At 47.9% G+C, this 17,039-nt stretch overlaps 6 protein-coding genes across 6 annotated transcripts; 2 read left to right on the top strand and 4 right to left on the bottom strand.

Annotated features, from left to right (window-relative positions):
• Positions 1-773: 773 nt before the first annotated feature.
• Positions 774-5,344, bottom strand: N7466_010074 (tetratricopeptide repeat protein; the record flags this gene model as incomplete). The annotated part of the gene is made up of 7 exons (XM_057169463.1): positions 774-2,779; positions 2,835-3,191; positions 3,242-3,613; positions 4,057-4,222; positions 4,270-4,581; positions 4,749-4,977; positions 5,031-5,344. The coding sequence occupies 7 exons, from the start codon at positions 5,342-5,344 to the stop codon at positions 774-776; spliced, it is 3,756 nt and encodes a 1,251-aa protein (XP_057016854.1).
• A 225-nt stretch (positions 5,345-5,569) lies between these two features.
• Positions 5,570-6,547, top strand: N7466_010073 (uncharacterized protein; the record flags this gene model as incomplete). Its single annotated transcript, XM_057169462.1, has 1 exon — positions 5,570-6,547. The coding sequence occupies one exon, from the start codon at positions 5,570-5,572 to the stop codon at positions 6,545-6,547; it is 978 nt and encodes a 325-aa protein (XP_057016853.1).
• Positions 6,548-8,430: 1,883 nt separating this feature from the next.
• On the top strand, positions 8,431-12,307 carry N7466_010072 (uncharacterized protein; the record flags this gene model as incomplete). The annotated part of the gene is made up of 7 exons (XM_057169461.1): positions 8,431-8,754; positions 8,814-9,081; positions 9,143-9,297; positions 9,351-9,633; positions 9,672-10,292; positions 10,745-11,139; positions 11,261-12,307. The coding sequence occupies 7 exons, from the start codon at positions 8,431-8,433 to the stop codon at positions 12,305-12,307; spliced, it is 3,093 nt and encodes a 1,030-aa protein (XP_057016852.1).
• Positions 12,308-12,483: 176 nt separating this feature from the next.
• Positions 12,484-14,529, bottom strand: N7466_010071 (amidase signature enzyme; the record flags this gene model as incomplete). Its single annotated transcript, XM_057169460.1, has 10 exons — positions 12,484-12,671; positions 12,728-12,919; positions 12,975-13,094; positions 13,147-13,279; positions 13,328-13,726; positions 13,779-13,875; positions 13,927-13,943; positions 14,001-14,045; positions 14,097-14,198; positions 14,260-14,529. 10 exons carry the CDS (start codon positions 14,527-14,529, stop codon positions 12,484-12,486), a joined length of 1,563 nt encoding a protein of 520 aa, XP_057016851.1.
• An 830-nt stretch (positions 14,530-15,359) lies between these two features.
• On the bottom strand, positions 15,360-15,680 carry N7466_010070 (uncharacterized protein; the record flags this gene model as incomplete). The annotated part of the gene is made up of 1 exon (XM_057169459.1): positions 15,360-15,680. The coding sequence occupies one exon, from the start codon at positions 15,678-15,680 to the stop codon at positions 15,360-15,362; it is 321 nt and encodes a 106-aa protein (XP_057016850.1).
• A 984-nt stretch (positions 15,681-16,664) lies between these two features.
• N7466_010069 (uncharacterized protein) lies at positions 16,665-16,952 on the bottom strand (the record flags this gene model as incomplete). The annotated part of the gene is made up of 1 exon (XM_057169458.1): positions 16,665-16,952. The coding sequence occupies one exon, from the start codon at positions 16,950-16,952 to the stop codon at positions 16,665-16,667; it is 288 nt and encodes a 95-aa protein (XP_057016849.1).
• Positions 16,953-17,039: the final 87 nt, after the last annotated feature.

Raw genomic sequence — 17,039 nt, 5'->3', positions numbered from 1 at the left:
CTGTTGAACTGATAGATAAGATTAGTGATAGTGTGATAGAATCTAATGAAGAGAGGAACAAGCAACAGATGTTGTATTGTGGAGCCCCCAGAAGAAGAAGAGGAAGAAGCAAGACGAAGCCTGCAAACTGGAACTAAATAGGGAAGCACTGACAAACATAGTCATGTGACTTCCAACATAGTGAGGACTCTAAATCTGATGGTGGTCGTGATAATAATCTAGTGTATCAAATCAAGGAGTATTATATAGCTAGTTAGATACCTTGCCCTTCTGTTACTATAAATTTAAGAAAGCGAGCACACTCGATAGGTAGAGATAGTGAAGTTAAGACTAGCCCTCGACTACCTCAGAAAAGACGAGATCAACCTTGCTTCCGCCAGAGGAAGCACTTGCATAATCTTTTCACCACTAATTAGGTAGCGTCAGGTTAATAGAGTGTCGATTGATTCGTGGATTGATTGATTCTAACACGAGCGTCAAATTAGTGTACTTGCCCCAAAGGTCTCATGCCTTCTGCCCGCGGTGCGTTCACAATATTAGTGTGAAACAGCAGAGGGCGGAAAGCCACTTCCGACATTTTGGTATAACTGGTATAATGATAGAGATGGCAAAAGTGGATGCTGAGTCAAATGCTAGGTACAACTTATGGTACAAGCAAGGCTGCATACACATACATTCAAACCCTGTCAGTTTGTTCATTGAGGACTAGTTTTTCTCCCATAACAAATCTAAGCTACCCAATTCCAGTCCAATGTCAATCTGATCCAACAGCATCATTGGAAGACGAGACCAATTTTGTGAATTATGTCCAGTGTGTCCAGTGTATCTTTGTGCTTCTCTCCAAGCGTCTCTCGGTACCCAGCAAGGGCTCGTTCATACCATCTCAACGCCTCCTTGTACTTTCCTTGGTTCTGGAAGATGAGACCAATGTTATAAAGAGTATGTAGTGTTTCTTTATGCTTCTCTCCAAGTGTCTCTTGACGCCCAGCAAGGGTTCGCTCATACCATCTTAACGCCTCCTCGTACCTTCCTTGGATGTGGAAGACCCATGCAATATTATGAATAGTATATAGTGTTTCTTCGTGCTTCTCTCCAAGTGTCTCTTGACGGCCAGCAAGGGTTCGTTCATACCATCTTAACGCCTCCTCGTACCTTCCTTGGATGTGGAAGACCAATGCAATATTATGAAGAGTATGTAGTGTTTCTTCGTGCTTCTCTCCAAGTGTCTCTTGACGCCCAGCAAGGGTTCGCTCAAACCATCTCAACGCCTCATCATACTGCCCTTGGTCACGAAAGACCCGTGCAATATTATGAATAGTGTGTAGTGTTTCTTCATGCTTCTCTCCAAGTGTCTCTTGACGCCCAGCAAGGGTTCGCTCATACCATCTCAACGCCTCCTCATACTGCCCTTGGTCATGAAAGACCCGTGCAATATTATGAATAGTGTATAGTGTTTCTTCATGTTTCTCTCCAAGTGTCTCTTGACGCCCAGCAAGGGTTCGCTCATACCATCTCAACGCCTCCTCATACTGCCCTTGGTCATGAAAGACCCGTGCAATATTATGAATAGTGTGTAGTGTTCCTTCATGCTTCTCTCCAAGTGTCTCTTGACGCCCAGCAAGGGTTCGCTCATACCATCTCAACGCCTCCTCATACTGCCCTTGGTCATGAAAGACCCGTGCAATATTATGAATAGTGCGTAGTGTTCCTTCATGTTTCTCTCCAAGTGTCTCTTGACGCCCAGCAAGGGTTCGCTCATACAATCTCAACGCCTCCTCATACTGTCCTTGGTGATAAAAGACCGATCCAATATCATGAATTGTCTGTAGTGTTCGTTCATGCTTCTCTCCAAGCGTCTCTTGATGCCCCGTAAGGGCTCGTTCATACCATCTCAACGCCTCCTCGTACTTTCCTTGGTCCTGGAAGACCTGTGCAATATCCACCATAACATTTATTGTCAGGATGTCATTTGGCCCCAGCCTCTTCTGACGCCCAGCCAAAGCCTCGAAGTATAACTGTAGCGCTGCACTATAATTTCCTCTTCGGTTCGATATAGAGGCTAGACCTTTCATAGCACCAAGTGTTGAATGATGGCCGTTGCCGAGTACTTTCTTGCGTGATGCGAGAAGCCAGGTGTACCAATCCGAAGCGTCATCGTATCGCCCCTGCGATAATATTGCCCAAGCTAAATCGCCGGCTATTTCCAGTGTTTTTGGATGTTCACCATGTAACTGTGTGCGCGCCTCGGTGAATGCCCACCCGTAGATTTTCTCTGCGCTTTGCCAGTGACCCTGATTCCGATATATGGAACCAAGCTTGTATGCCAGCCGCCATTTCTCACCGATTGACTCGATGTCTGAAAGTAAATAACGACGACAGGAGATCGAGATGTCGCTAATAGCTCCCCAGGCCCATAGATAACATCCTTCTGCAGTATCATAGAAACTTTGCTTGATGGGATTCGAGGGCGGTTGGACGCTGACTTCTGTTGTGAAGGAGCTGAGGAATCTCCGCATGTTATCCGCAGCATGGTCAAGATGAGGAATGATGCGTCGTTCGAATGGCACGTAGTGTTTCAATTCCCCTTCCTTTTTGAGGCGTAGCCCGCGAGCAATCAGCTTGAGTACGTCGTTTGCTAGCCGCTGTTGTACGTCCAATGGCAGGCGTTCGCGCACCCAGAAATGGACCAAAGGATGAATAGAGAACGCGTCGCGTGCACCTCTGAGGCTTACTAATGAATACGAAGATAACTTGGAGATCGATTCCTGGAAGGTTGTATCTTGGAATAAGAGAAGTCAGGGCACGTGATACTTCGGGTCACCGCTTGAACTCACCATTCGCAGCAAGCTTGCCGCCAAGACTGAACATTTCTTCAAAAATGTCACTATTGGCGAGAAATCCACACAGTTGAAGTAGATCTGCTGCCTCTGGGCTCTCCTGTTTGATCGCATCAAACGAAACTTCCCATGTTGTCAAAGCAGAATCATTGCGGTTGCTCCAAATAATAGAGAGTGGCTTGTGTTGTAGGAGCATTTTAGCATTCCTTTCATATGAGTCAAGGTAATTTTCCAAGGCGCGACAATAGGACTCAGGATCGTCAGAAGCACGTTGCGAAATATATGCCCCAGCTTGCTCAATCGCTAGAGGGAAGTATCCAAGTGACTGTAATAGCTTCAAAGCTAGTCGCTGTTCTACATAGCGTCAAAATTAGTGCACCAAACGGAGTTGTCGGAGGGCGTACCATCAGGGTTAAGATTCCGGCCGAACCTTGAAATCTTTGCGAGGAGTGAGAGGCCTTCCTCTATACTCATTTCCGAAATTTCTATGGTGGTTCCATAGCTTAGGAACCCCCGTCGTCGACTCGTTATGAGGATGCTACCCCACGCGCTTCTTGGGATATAGTCCATAATATTGAACGTCTCCAAATCGTCAAGGTTGTCAAGTATAAGTAGCCATCCTCTGTTGAGAGTTTCCGCAAACCAATTTTTCATTGCTTCCACCACGTCTAAGGCATGTTCGTCCAGGGTTGAATTTAGACCTTTCTCGTCAACCAGCCCCTTCAGCCGGAGCCTTGTAGCGAAAGTATTGGGAGTTGCCGGTTCAGCTGTGTTCCCTGCATAGTGTCTTAAGACTTGACTTGCGATCCGTAAGAAGCTACGGTGCACCGAATTCTTCGTAGAGCAATCAACCCAAAAAACAGAGCTATAGCTTTCCTGATGCAAGTGCGCATACTCGACAGCGAGCTCAGTCTTACCTATTCCTCCCATTCCCTGGAGAACGACAATATTTGCCTGACTGTGTTCATTGCGACGAGCTAATGATTCATGTACGCGTTCGAGGACATCCACTTCGACCAGTAAATTTATCATTTCTGAAGAAATCCAACTGAAAAGGGATGTGATATTCTCTGAAATCGGCACCTGGGCAAGTAGAGACTTCTCTAGCCCTATCATTCTGCCCAGGTTTCCCAGGGCTCCCTGAAAGGCGAATAAGTACAAGGTAAAAATGGCATTTCGGTATCTTTTCAATTCCCGCAGTTAAGTACTAGACACTTACCCACATTTGTTGTAGTCTCGAATGCTTTGATAAAATGCCTCAAAAAGCGCCGAAAATTCGGGTCCTGGGGTGATCTGAACTTGTTCAACCCACGATGGTCTGTGTCAAGCTGTACAACGTCTCCATGAGAAGATCTCCCGGAGTTGCGATCGACTGTCTGGTTTCGCTTCACGGTCAAACGCTGTGACCAGATAAGTACCTCGGAAAACTCACTGGTCCTAGAGAAAATCTCCCAAATCTCTCCGATCGCATCTCCTGGAAATCACATATGTACGGCAGAAGGGTGTGTGTCGAGTGAGGATGAGCATAGTTATCATAGAACTTTCTTTCGAGGTCCTTGATATGTTCGGAACCAGGAGCCATATACTCAAGCAAAGTTGTAGAAGAGCCGCGCCAGTACGCTGTACAAGAAAGAAGAGATGCGATGAATGCTGCTCTGGTACCACTATGAGGAACTCCGAGAAAAAGGATTCCTCTCGTCATGGCGGAAATAGGACTGGATCGCAACTTTGCGAGAAGGAGAGTCTATGTTTCACTTAGCAATACGCTCAACAATCGCTAAAAAGGCATAATCTACCTGTTTCAAAAGCAGCCCGCCAAAGCTATGTGCTATAAAGATGATTGGCCGTCGTTGGTCACTCTATATGTTTCAATACCTTCGCCCGTAAATTGCTGGGATGGCGGGCACGAACCTTGTGGACATTCTCGACCTCTTTGAGAATCATTTCCGCGTGATCGTCGAAACTTGCATCGACAGTATTTGCGTACCACTGAGTTCGGTGATTCACCATCACTACCCTGGTATTGACCAACCCCTGTTCTTTCGGCAAAATATCTTTCAACCAACGTATCTCTGTTACGTTGTCCCTGTATGTCCATGCGCTATCAGGGTTCGATCCAAGGCCATGGATTGCGAAGACACTAAAAACCGTTAGTCAGTGGCAAGCAGAGACGTAGTCTTTATATCTTCATACTCAACAACCGCATTTTCACCAGGATCATGCACTACCTCAATGGGGTTTAATGGCGGATGTATCGAGTACGGGGTCCAAAGGTCCATAAGAGTGAAAGTGAAGACGTGAGCCGGCGTGAGAAAGTAACACCAGATCGATAAGCAGACCAAAATCAACCGTGGGATTATCGGGAAACGTGCAAATGGCCACAAAACAAAGTGTAGACGGGTCGCGCAAAAGCTAAGCGAAGTGACGATGTAGTAGAGATCATACGGCACCGAGACCGCCACAACGACGGCCCAGAAAGCGGGTTCATAGCGCAGAAATGTACTCATGACAATCAGAATTCCAAAAGCCGGTCGTTTTGGCCCAAGTCGTGAGATCTGACTATGGAATGAAAGGAACAAAGTGGAAGTGGTTGGACCAAGGTGCAAAGTCCAAGGGGCGGGGTAAAAAACAAATGCAGTGGGGGCCGGTCACAAGCACCCTGGAAAATCAGAAGGACAGACAAATGCTCTCTTCTTTTCACTATTTTCTCTTGTTATTCCCCATGTATGACCATGGAGCCTCAAACGAATTCGTCATCTTCCTCCTCATTATTGTCCGAGAATGCCGTTTTTGAAAAGTGTTTCAAGGACATTTGGCCATTCCCAGTAGATTCGGACCAAGACAGCATCAACCAGTTTCTCCAGACGGAACTAAAATGTCCGACTATCGATGCTCTTTTCCCCTATATGTACTGGGTTGCCAAACGTTCAGGCATGCATATCGACGCCCTACACAACAATCTTGTCAAGAACAGAAAAGTCGTCGTGACAGAAGACCCAGAGCTGCATCTGATCTGGCATAAGAACACCATTTGGATTAAGCCTCTGCCACTATGGCTGCTCGATAAAGAATTTTGGGACACATACCTCCCAATAACCACTGCAACCAGCCAAGAGGCCTCAGAAACACATGCTCGTCTTGATGCCACAGGCTTCATCCGTTCATATACCCGTCTCATCCGCCACGAGAGCGACTTCCTCTTAGCCCAAGAAAAGCACATCATTTCAAAGGAGAGGATATCTTTTGCGGATTTCCAACTGCTTACTCTGCCTTTTCGCGACAAGGGAGACGATGAAGTCTCCAAACGCTACCACTACGGCCAGATTCGCCTCTCACGGCTTAACTGGGCCGTCCGATTCTTCCAACCCTCTAGTCGCCGCTATCACGCCACACTCGGCCGTCTTTACTATCAGCAACTGTACTGGGACACAAGCGCTTTTCTTCAGACCTCGGTCGCTCCCTTCGTCTTCATCTTCGGTACTCTTTCGGTCATTTTATCCTCTATGCAGGTTGCACTGGCCGTTGAGACCGACACGCAGAATAAATGGGGCGAGTTTTCATGGGCAAGCTGGGTCTTCAGCATTGCCGTCCTGGTTTTCGTCGCCGTCCTCTTGGCAGTCTTGGCTCTCATAGTGGTGATCTTGTTACTTGGTCAGGCAAGTTGGGGTTGGCGGCATGGTAATCCAAGTACATCTAGAACCATGGCTTAAGAGCTGAGAAGTGGGCTCCGTGAGCGGAAGCACGGCTGCTTCTAGGTTTCCTAATCAAAGCCTGAGAGTCAATTCTTACCATTTGTTTATCTTCTGGTCGTGAATATTTGCTTCGGCACGTGACTGTCATCGTCGTTACCTACTCAATTGCTAGTTTCGATTCTTGAAGAGTGACCGAAACTGTTATGGGTATTTTGCGGACAAGGTGACTGTTGTATGTTTTTGCCATTAATTTAGTTTGTGCTCACTGCTACCTAGCTTCAAGCCTTCAACATAGTGAGTGCGGGCCGTCACGTGACGCAGCTGTGGACCCAAAATTCGGCGACCACTACTCCGCAAACACTCTTCAAGACTCGACACGGAGGATACCCGCAACTTCACATCACGCGGGACAGACGAGGAAATCTTGGAATCACATGACTATGTTTGTCAGTGCTTCCCTATTTAGTTCCAGTTTGCAGGCTGCGTCTTGCTTCTCCCTTCCTCTTCTTCTTCGCTACACAATACAACATCTGTTGCTTGTTCCTCTCTTCCTTAGATTCTATGAAGCTTAAGGGGTTTGGGATTGAGATATTCTTGTATGTGATAAATACAATACGGGCGGGAGACAGGGCGGTGAAACCAGAAATCCAAATTGGGTTATGGCCAGGGGGTGGCGGGTATCGGCCACCGTACTATAGGGCTGGCTACATGCATAGGCGGGCTCGCCTTCGATCGACATGTGGCGTATTCACGCCTCTTGGCTTTCTTTCCTCGAGTAATTCGTTGAGTTAGTCTGTTTTCCAATAAACACCACAAAAAGGGAATACCTTGACTGCAGCCACAGGTGAACCGTGAGACTACAACGGAGTACCAATAGCATGCTTACAGCAGTTTTGCATTAAATTGATTTCACCGGTATTATCTACTACCTCTTGGCACCTGCAGTCTCAAGCCTTATCCCGCCTAAGGGCAAACATTTGAAGCCTCCCGCAACCTTAGCACACGGAGAGTGTCAGACATCCTGTTAATACTGGGGTTGGGGGCAAGTGTGGATGCGGATTTGTGATTGGGCTTGGTGTCCGCGTGTTGCAGGGTGCATTTGTAAACCTGCGCGGGGTCAATGTCAAATTGCGACACCTTTGCAGGATTCAGCTCCACTCTCCCAAAGAAGAAGGACCCCAGACTTGAGAAGGTCCACCTGGCATATTTTGTACAATCAGGATTGATAAGCTCCGGTAGATCGTTGCTGAAATTTCCAATCCATCCCCCGACAGTGCCGCTGGGGCTTGCATTTAGCCCCCTCGATCCCTGCTAGTGGTATTTTCCGACCTTGAATCTAGGCCCAGGAATTATGTCGATCGTGATCCTCGAAGAGGAAGTCCAAGTCATGGCGTCAAGCTACTCATGCCATCTCCGCTTTTTTCTTTGTTGGTTCTTTTCAGCCCCCAAATCACCCATTCTTTCCGTTCCCCCTCCAAGGTGAATGTTGGGTGGAAAGAAAATTGCAGTAAGCCACCACCGCGCATTTGTCCCAAGTGAGTCTGTTTTTAACTTACTTTACATGCTGTTTACCAGTGGGGAATACTGGAAAAATATTCAAATGTTCCAAGTTGTTCGAAAACATTGACAGTAATGCCCGTATGAGATGTATAATACATGTGTATCTAGTCATGATAATCTGTCAGGATATCTTACTCCTCTTGTAATTTTCAAATGTTTGTTTCTTTGTACCTCAATTAGCGTTAGTCCAATCTAGAAGCTGATTCATACTACCTATATAACCAGGCCAGGTCCTTTCCAGCATCAAATGTGCTTTATTCAATCCTCATTCCGTCCTGGTTGTCAATAACTTCCGCGCCAATCTCTCTCCTCTTAATTTTACGATCTTACTTTTATCCAAAATGCCAATTGCCAAGAACAATGAGTCCTGGCTTCGAGGCGGAGAAGAACTCAGGGGTCAGAGACTGCTTCCTCATGTTATCGACCATCACGCCCATAGAAACCCAAACCGAGTGTTTGCCTGTGTCCCAAAATCTCAGGATATTGCGGATGGGTTTGAAGACATTGACATGAAGTCAATGGCAACTGCCGTCGATTTCATGGCTTGGTGGCTTGATGAGCATTCCAAAAGTGTGCCAGGCAAAGACAGAGTTTTGGCCTATGTCGGAATGCCAGACATGCGCTATCCTATTCTTCTGTTTGCAGCAATCAAAGCTGGGTGGACGGTACATACTGAACGCAAAGGTCCTTGAAGCTCGGCACTTGGCTGATATTTTTTTTTTAGGCAATGTGGGTATCACCAAGAAACCCAGCTGAGCAAAACGCCTATTTGCTGCGCCAGGCGGGCGTGAGCCTTATCCTCTATGCCGATATACTAGAGACAGTCGTCAAAGGCATCCAGCAGATTGACCCCACCTCTTCGTGGCCCTCTATATTGGTGCCATCTGTAGGTGAAGTAATGAATGGGCGCTCGTCCCCTTACCCTTACGATGCCTTATATGAGGATATAAAGAATGAAAAGTGTCTCATCATGCACACTTCCGGGTCTACAGGTATATTTAACAGCCTGAATCACGTCTGAAGATTATTTCTGACATCATTTACATATTACAGGACTTCCAAAGATTGTGTCTTACACGCACGCTGCTTTTGCTTGCACTGACTCTGACCGGAATATCTCTGTCCCAGAGGGACGGCGACCACAGAATGCTCAGCAATTCGATTTCTCCCCTCCTGGGCGATTTTACTGTTGCTTCCCACCGTTCCATGTAAGGACCCTCCTAATAATGACTCCTTCGTAAAGATAACTAATACCAAATAGCTGGCAGGCACCATGGCATTCATGATAATCCCTACATTTTCCACGACCGCAACCCCTGTCTGGGGTCCCTCGACCTCGCCACCTAGTGGCCAACTTGTTAGCTCAATCATGGACCAGATAACAATTCGAGCATTCTATGTTCCTCCTTCTGTCATCGAGCAGTTCGTGACCCTTCCAAATGCATATAAGCAAGCAGAGAGCCTCGACTTTGTGCTATACGGTGGGGGGCCCTCTCCCCCAGCGTCGGGCACAAGCTCAGCAAGCTTGCCGACGTTTGCCAAATGTACGGATCAATCGAGAGCGGCCAAATTCAGATGCTAGTTCCCCAGCCTGGCGAGTGGCAATACCTTGAGCTCAACCCTGCCGAAGAGTGCGACATGCAAGAGGTCGAGGAAGGCTCCGGCCTTTTCGAAATGGTATTGCATCAGGACGAGAAGTTCAAAGCCCAGCGCACCCTTTCACATACATTTCCAGATGTGAAAGAGTGGCGCACAAAGGATCTGTTTACCCGTCACCCTACGAAGTCGGGCTTGTGGCAGTTTCACTCTCGCACTGATGATCTCATCGCGCTGGGAACTAGTGCTAAGGTGTTTCCTGTTCCGATGGAGACTGCTTTGCAGGGTGATCCTAATATCGCCGGGGCGTTGGTTGTCGGAAATGGCCGCCCAGTTGTTCTGCTTATTATTGAGCCGGTGGAAGGCATGAAGGATGTGAGCAAAGATGAGTTCATCGACAAGATCTGGGCATCGGTTGAGGAGGCAAATGCTGCTGTTCCCTCTCAAGGAAAGATTCCGCGATCTCGAATTATTTTGACGGATCCAGCTGTCGGATTTTTGAGGACTCCCAAAGGCACTATTGCACGCAAGGCCTCGGAGGCTCATTATGCCGAAACCATTGACGGGGTCTTTAGAGATACTGTCTTTATCGATGATAGCTTAACTAGTACGCTTAGGAATTCTGCACGTTAAGGAAACCTGGAGATAATTCGGCGAGGCCACTTGGATAAGAAGGACCGATTCTACTACATAGTACGGGGAACTAATATTATGACGGCTGATCTGCTAAAGGGATTGCGGGGTAATACCCGTGGGTCTCATGGCTGGGTTCTTTCGTAAGTACTGTGGTTCAGCTGATAGTTAATGATGGCGGTACCAAGGTCCAACACTATGAGAATTGCACGGGCCATTAGTCGATTGAAAGTCTTGTTTGAATACTATACTAGCAACCAGTCCACTACTATACTGTACTTACAGGGATGTAGCGTCACGTGCTGAAATCGATTGCTCCAGCCACATGCACCCTTTCTCCTGACTCCTGAGTGCATGCTCCTTTCACCCCCCTCATGGCGACCCGCGAGTTGCTTTCAGGGCCTATCACCCTATCTGACGCAAAAGACTGGGGGCCCAACGTGATCCATCAGCTTCAATACCCGCAGCTCAAACAAGCCTTCTTTCAGCGGCTTGAAAGCCAAAGTGACCTTATTCGCTCCCTGGTTGCCCACCACTTGGGTGTTGACCCAGCGAGTTGCGAGGTCTCGCCTCCGGAGTACTGGCGCAATGGATCTTTTAACGCCTGCCTGCCGGCTCGCATCGACGCTCCAGATCCTGCGCAACCCAGATTCGTCATGGTCCGATTTCCACTGCCTTACCGTGTCGGAGAGGCAACGCGTCCTGGAAATTCAGACGAAAAACTTAGATGTGAAGCCGCTACTTCTTCATGGCTTCAAGAGCACTGTCCTTCGGTCCCTATACCACATCTATACGGCGTAGGGCTATCCACGGGGCAGAAGGTACGGCTTGCAGCATAATACTTAACATTTCAGAGCTTGCTAATCCGTGCATCTCGTCTCTTTCCAGTGGACCCACGTAAGCCACCTACCGTGGTGGTCACGCTGGCTCCATGGACTTCAGCGACATTTTCGGACCCTGCTCGGCTATCCGTGTCCGACCCAATATATCCCGCATGACTCGAGTGCATCGACTTCTCTCGGATTGGGCTACTTAGTGATTGAGACCATCGCTGATACCGAAGGACGAATGCTTTCGGGCTCGTGGGATGAGAAGCGCGAGGATGAACGCTTGCAGGGCAATCTCCAGCGAAGCCTCGCGCGAATACTCCTTTCGCTCACAGCCGTTCCCCTTCCCCGCATTGGTGCGTTCCGACTTGATGATGCCGGCTATATCAACCTTGACAATCGCCCAATCAGCGTTGAAGTCATTTTACAAGAGAACGAAGACCTTCCCCTGAACGTCCCACGCCACGAGACCTACACCCGTGTAGATGATTTCGTTCTTGCAAAGCTAGACGCCTTCAACAACCGACTACTGCACCAGCCAAATGCCGTTGTAACCGATATCGATGGAAGGTTCGAAATGGCAGGTCTTGCCGTAGCACGAGCCATCTTCCCGCAGATGTTACGGAGAGACCTCCTTTCCGGTCCCTTCGTCCTCAGTCTGACAGATCTCCACAGAAGTAATATCATGGTCGACGATGATTGGAACATAGTGCGCATTATCGACCTCGAGTTCGCCTGTTCGTGGCCTCTCGAATTCCAACAGCCACCCTACTGGCTTGGAGGACAATGCTCTGATGAGATTGATTCCACTTCATTCAGCCCTTATTTTAATCGCTTTGTCCAGATTCTGGAGGAGCAAGAGGAGCTTCTTAGTACAAGGACCCCTAACAAGCTTTCATCTATAATGAGAAACGCATGGGCCAGTGGGACTTTCTGGCTTACTCTGGCGATTGGGGATCCAGTTGCCTTTTCCCCGATCTTTTGGTATCGAATTTTGCCCTATCGACTAAATCTCACAGTAGATCACACGACAGATTTTACGCTTTTGGCAAATCTTTGGGGAGGGCCTGACATTCTACAGAAAAAGTTGCAGGACTATGATCAGTACTTGAAGGAGGTTGATAGTATTTTTGAGCCAAATGACGGTTTACTTCCATCTTGAGTACATACGACCATAGGGTGTGGAAAACAGGGCTTCCCGTCCGCTCAGCCGTACTTAAGCCACACGCCGGTCAGTTAGTAGTATGGTGGGTGACCACATGCGAATCCTGACTGTTGTATGTTTTTGTTTTTCTTTGAGTTTTAAGAAGTGCAGAAGTATCATTCTATTGAGAAATGCTAAATTTCCAAATTAGGTCTACCATTGTGCACACGAGATGGCAAAACACGTGGCGGGAAATGATCTTCAAAGGCACTCATGAACTGGAACATGAGATCCTCTCTGCCGGCCTGAGCCATTATACCGAGTCCGTACGGTCTTCCATCTTCTGGGATCACCCCAAGAGGCATTGTCGCGATGGGGTAGCCTGCATGCCTATCAGATGAGCTTTCAATTAAATTGGAACAGTTTGCCGAATCATACCGGACGCAGCCGAGATGAACACCATAAGGCTGTCCAAAGGGAAGGCAAGCATATTCAAGTTCCGCTCGCGGAACAATTTATCTATGCCATTGTCTTTGGAAATCAACTTCATCCGCTCCTTGACCGTCTCATATACCTCCTTTGATGGAGGATCCCACGAAGCTTTCAGCAACTGGTTTTGATCCGAGTGGCCTTTGGGGTAAATTCCGGTCAGCCTACTGCAACCAACGCAGAGCGCGATACGTACTCTCGGGCAATTCCATTTCATGATGGTCGAAGTTGAATTTGATGATATCTTCAATTGTTTCCAAACATGGTACTTTGACCTCATCTAGCCAGCTTTCAACTGCCTGTTTGCCTTCGTACGCTTTTGATACAGTCAGTATCTAGCCAAGGGGAGACTTTCGGACACTGCCTACACATAATGATGTCGATCGGATTCTCGCCCTCATACCACAGATCGGTGGCAGGTGGTATATCCACTGGGTAGACCACAGATCCTTGCGTGGTATGTTTCCTGATGCGCTCGATAGCCGCAAAGTATATGTCGTTCTGCATGATTGTTAGGTTTTCCGAAAGCAACAGGGTCGGGATACGCACCATCTGCTTGAGTATGACGTCGTCAAGCTTTACAATGTTCGGGTGAAGAGACCATTTCGTAGGATTGAGAAAGCCTATCCGGAGCGAATCAAATTTTTTGGTCAGGAACTTCAGATACCCTTCTGTTGGCAAAAGATCCCGATTCTCTTCAGTTAGACAAATCCGACTCAGGAGCGCTAGATCCGTGGTTGATCTAGCAAGGCCGCCTACAACGTCCAGCTCTACGGAACTTTTGAAAACACCATCCATGCTCACAGTGCCAAGTGTGGGATTCAAGGCATACAACCCGGCTCTTGCACCTGGCATGACTATAGAGCCAATCGACTCAGTACCTAGAGACAACGGAGCATAGCCTGCCGAGACGCCTACTGCGGAGCCTGTAGAGGAGCCACATGGATCCTGTGAAGCCGGTCAGCCTGAGGTGGCGTGAGAGATGACGAATAGATCGTACTGTCTGTCCGAGGCGTGTCTCGTTTGCCTTGTGAGCTAGATAAGCAGACTGCGTTTGTCCTCCAATCGCCGACCATCCATTCGAATTCCCATCGCCCCTGAAGTGAGTTAGACTTGCACGGAAACTCGAGTGTACTAGTTCAACGCACTTAAAATCGCAGAACTCCTATAACGCGGGTTCAGCTTAAGAAATAAGAACTCGCAAGGCACAGGGCTCGCTTACATTCAGATCTGTCTTGCCTAGTACGATGGCAGCCATTTCCTCCAACTATTCTACATTGTCAGAATGCTCGGGCCAATCGTGTATCTGTTCACTCACCCTGGCAACAATGCTAGCAATTTTCGGGGGCATCGAATCCTTGAAGGCAAGACTGCCCAATGTTGTTGCAAGCTCAAGGGAGGACGGTGTCACAATGGCATCCTACGCAGAGTCAATTAGATCACCACGGTAAATATGTGAAAATTTATGCGAAATGACAAACCTTGATTAGTATGGGTATACCGTGAAACTGACTCCTGACACGACCTGCTGTTCGCTCGCGGTCAAGCTGCACCGAACGCTCCATCAGAATGTGCTTGGGGACAAGAGAAACCATCGCATTCAGCTTTGCGCCCCGTCGATCATGTTTGTCGATTTGTTCAAGACATGCCTGGACCAGTTCGACACTGGTCAGCAGACCTGCATCGAGTTTTCTCTGTAAGCCTGCAGAATCGAGACTCAAAAGCTCCGTGGTTGGAAGTTTCGGTGCCATCTTGAAAAGTGGAAATGAGCGGGCGGGGAATAGAGGACGACGAGCGATAACAAGATCAGAGTCAGCCAGCTCCATAAACGAAAGCAAGACGCGCTCGTTGGCTTTATCTCTTTGCATCATCCCCTTTTTTTATGGCAGGGGATACGCCATTTAACGCCTTACGGGCGATCAATAGGAGATCCCGCGTCATGTTGGGCTGGCGCCTAATTGCGACTTGTCTTTGGGGAGTTGTCGAAGGCGGCTGAGCACCCCAGAATGGCTGCAAATATCGGTCAGGATCAGTGGTGACATTTGCAAAGAGTATCTTCTAAGAACCTATTGCTGCCTCCTTCAACTGCTTAGTGCCAACAAATCGGGCATTGGGCTCCTCGCTGTGGTTTCATCCTTGCCGCTTTGTGGAAGGCAGTGGTGATCTTGAATGGATTAAATCGCACTGGAGCCTAAAGGGTAACGAGAAATATAAGGAAAACGAAAAAGTAGCACAACAAGAGATCTCGTGATTAGCAATGATCTAGGCAAATCATGGCATTGATTACTTAAATTACACTCTAGAAGGCCCAGTGTATGCTAAAGTGGCAATATTCAATGTTATTATATGGAAGAGTCGGCTGGAATCCAATCCTACAATCTTGGCCCAATTATATAGAAATATTGCCATTCAAAGCTTCCCTCACGCCATAGTAAAACTCAGGAAGTACCATGAGCCCGACTTTCATATTTAGTCATTCCCCAGGGGTAAAAATCATCAGTAAACTCCCGAATTTTCTTCTTGTAGTTATCCAACCAAATGCCTTCCGGGTACGAATAGCTCCTCCTGGGAGAAAAATCAGTTAAACAATAGCCAAGCCGATAATACCTGGAACATACAGATTACCATCCTCCCGTCGAATCTCACGTATATCATGTGGGAAGTCGCTGGAAAGAGGGCCAGCGAATTCATCTTTTTCGATGTCAATGACAATGTAAATCTTTGATTTTTGTATTGGGATATCAGAACTTGGGGGCTGGATATGGATGAAGTGTCGTTTGGCTTCCAACTCCTCCGGCGACCGACCGTGTTTCTCGAGATATAGTCGAACTGGCTCATAGAAATCCTTCTGATTCCAGTCAGCTTCTGCTAAACGAAGAACAACCCGTTTTGCATTTCCCATCTTGCTTGGTGAGACAGAGGAAACTCCTATATGTGGGGTATCGGGGGAGGGTTTAAGGGTTTAATAACATTTGAACTACATGTAGGTTTGTTTGAGCCGGTTAGACACCCCTCACCCGCAAAGCCATTAATAGACAAAAGTGAATCTTCCACCAGCCGCGATAGCCCCGCACTTCAAGGTTTTGAACCTCCAGATGTCAGTCCCAGGCTATTTTGTCCTGGGAGAATGATCAGGATGGAGCAACTCAACATTAGCTGAGCTCAATAATATTGTCACCCAACTCTCAAGCATTCTTTACAGTATTGAAAAGCAGCTATCGATGGGAGAACGAGAACATTGTTGGAGGATGTTTCCCGTCTCTGCACCGACAGTCTCGCTATTTATCTAGCCAATCAATTTGGGGACTAATCGCGAGAGACCGTGGCTTCAGGCAGATTAAGCCAAGCCAATCACACTCTTTAACGACCTGGAGCATACATAGGGTCTGTGCGCTGCTTGTGCCTCTTTATCGGAATCTCACCCCCGATCGCGCGACTGTAAAGCGGCTCTCACCCTAAATCCACCTGACATCTACTTCCGGACTATTGGCTGCGTTTAAGCCTCATATCTTGCAAATTCAATAGTTCGAAGACAATAGTTCGAAGAGCCCTATCACCTAAGAGGAGCGATGTATTCTACCCTAGCCAAGTATCAGGTGATGAAGTCATAACAGGCGTAGTATTCGTAAGGATACTAAACTATCTGGACTGTAATGCACTTCTATAGTCAGGTGGCGCGTGCCTCGGGGATCGGGCCCTAACAATCCCCGCATCGAAAATCTCGGCGTCCTCGCCGAGCTTCGAGATGATCATCATCGCTCAAGTCGTGGTCAAAGGATAAATGGAGGAGGGATTCGTATGTCGTGTCGTCAATCATGCCCTTCTGAATAACGTCACAAAGGTTGGATGGTGAGCATCGTAATCGGAAGGAAGGAATATCCACCATTCATACCACTCTGACGAGGGAAGAGGCATTTAACGGCGCGATCAAAACGTTTGATTCCCATTCAGTGTTCATGTGCGTGAAGTTGACCTGATTTGGCCTTGGGAGGACGGGATGATCGTCGTGAAAGTGCACATCTTCGATGTAATCGAAGTCATCGTGTGAGAGGTTCGGCGGCACTGCGACATAGCCGATCTTGATCTCTCCATAATCGGGAGCCCAGCCGTTGCCTAGCATCCACGGAACGTAGGCAGAGAGTCCGTCGCCGAGGAGAACGTAACTTCCCAACATATAGAGTCAGATGGACTGTAATGTACTTCTATAGTCACGTGGCGCACGCCCCGGGGATCGGGCCCCAACACCAAGTGTGGGTGATAT

The sequence above is a fragment of the Penicillium verhagenii genome (genome assembly GCF_028828195.1).
Source record: "Penicillium verhagenii strain IBT 33310 chromosome Unknown utg000010l_segment0_segment0, whole genome shotgun sequence".
In the NCBI taxonomy this organism is placed as follows: domain Eukaryota; kingdom Fungi; phylum Ascomycota; class Eurotiomycetes; order Eurotiales; family Aspergillaceae; genus Penicillium; species Penicillium verhagenii.
This window is presented reverse-complemented; position numbering and strand designations above follow the sequence as displayed.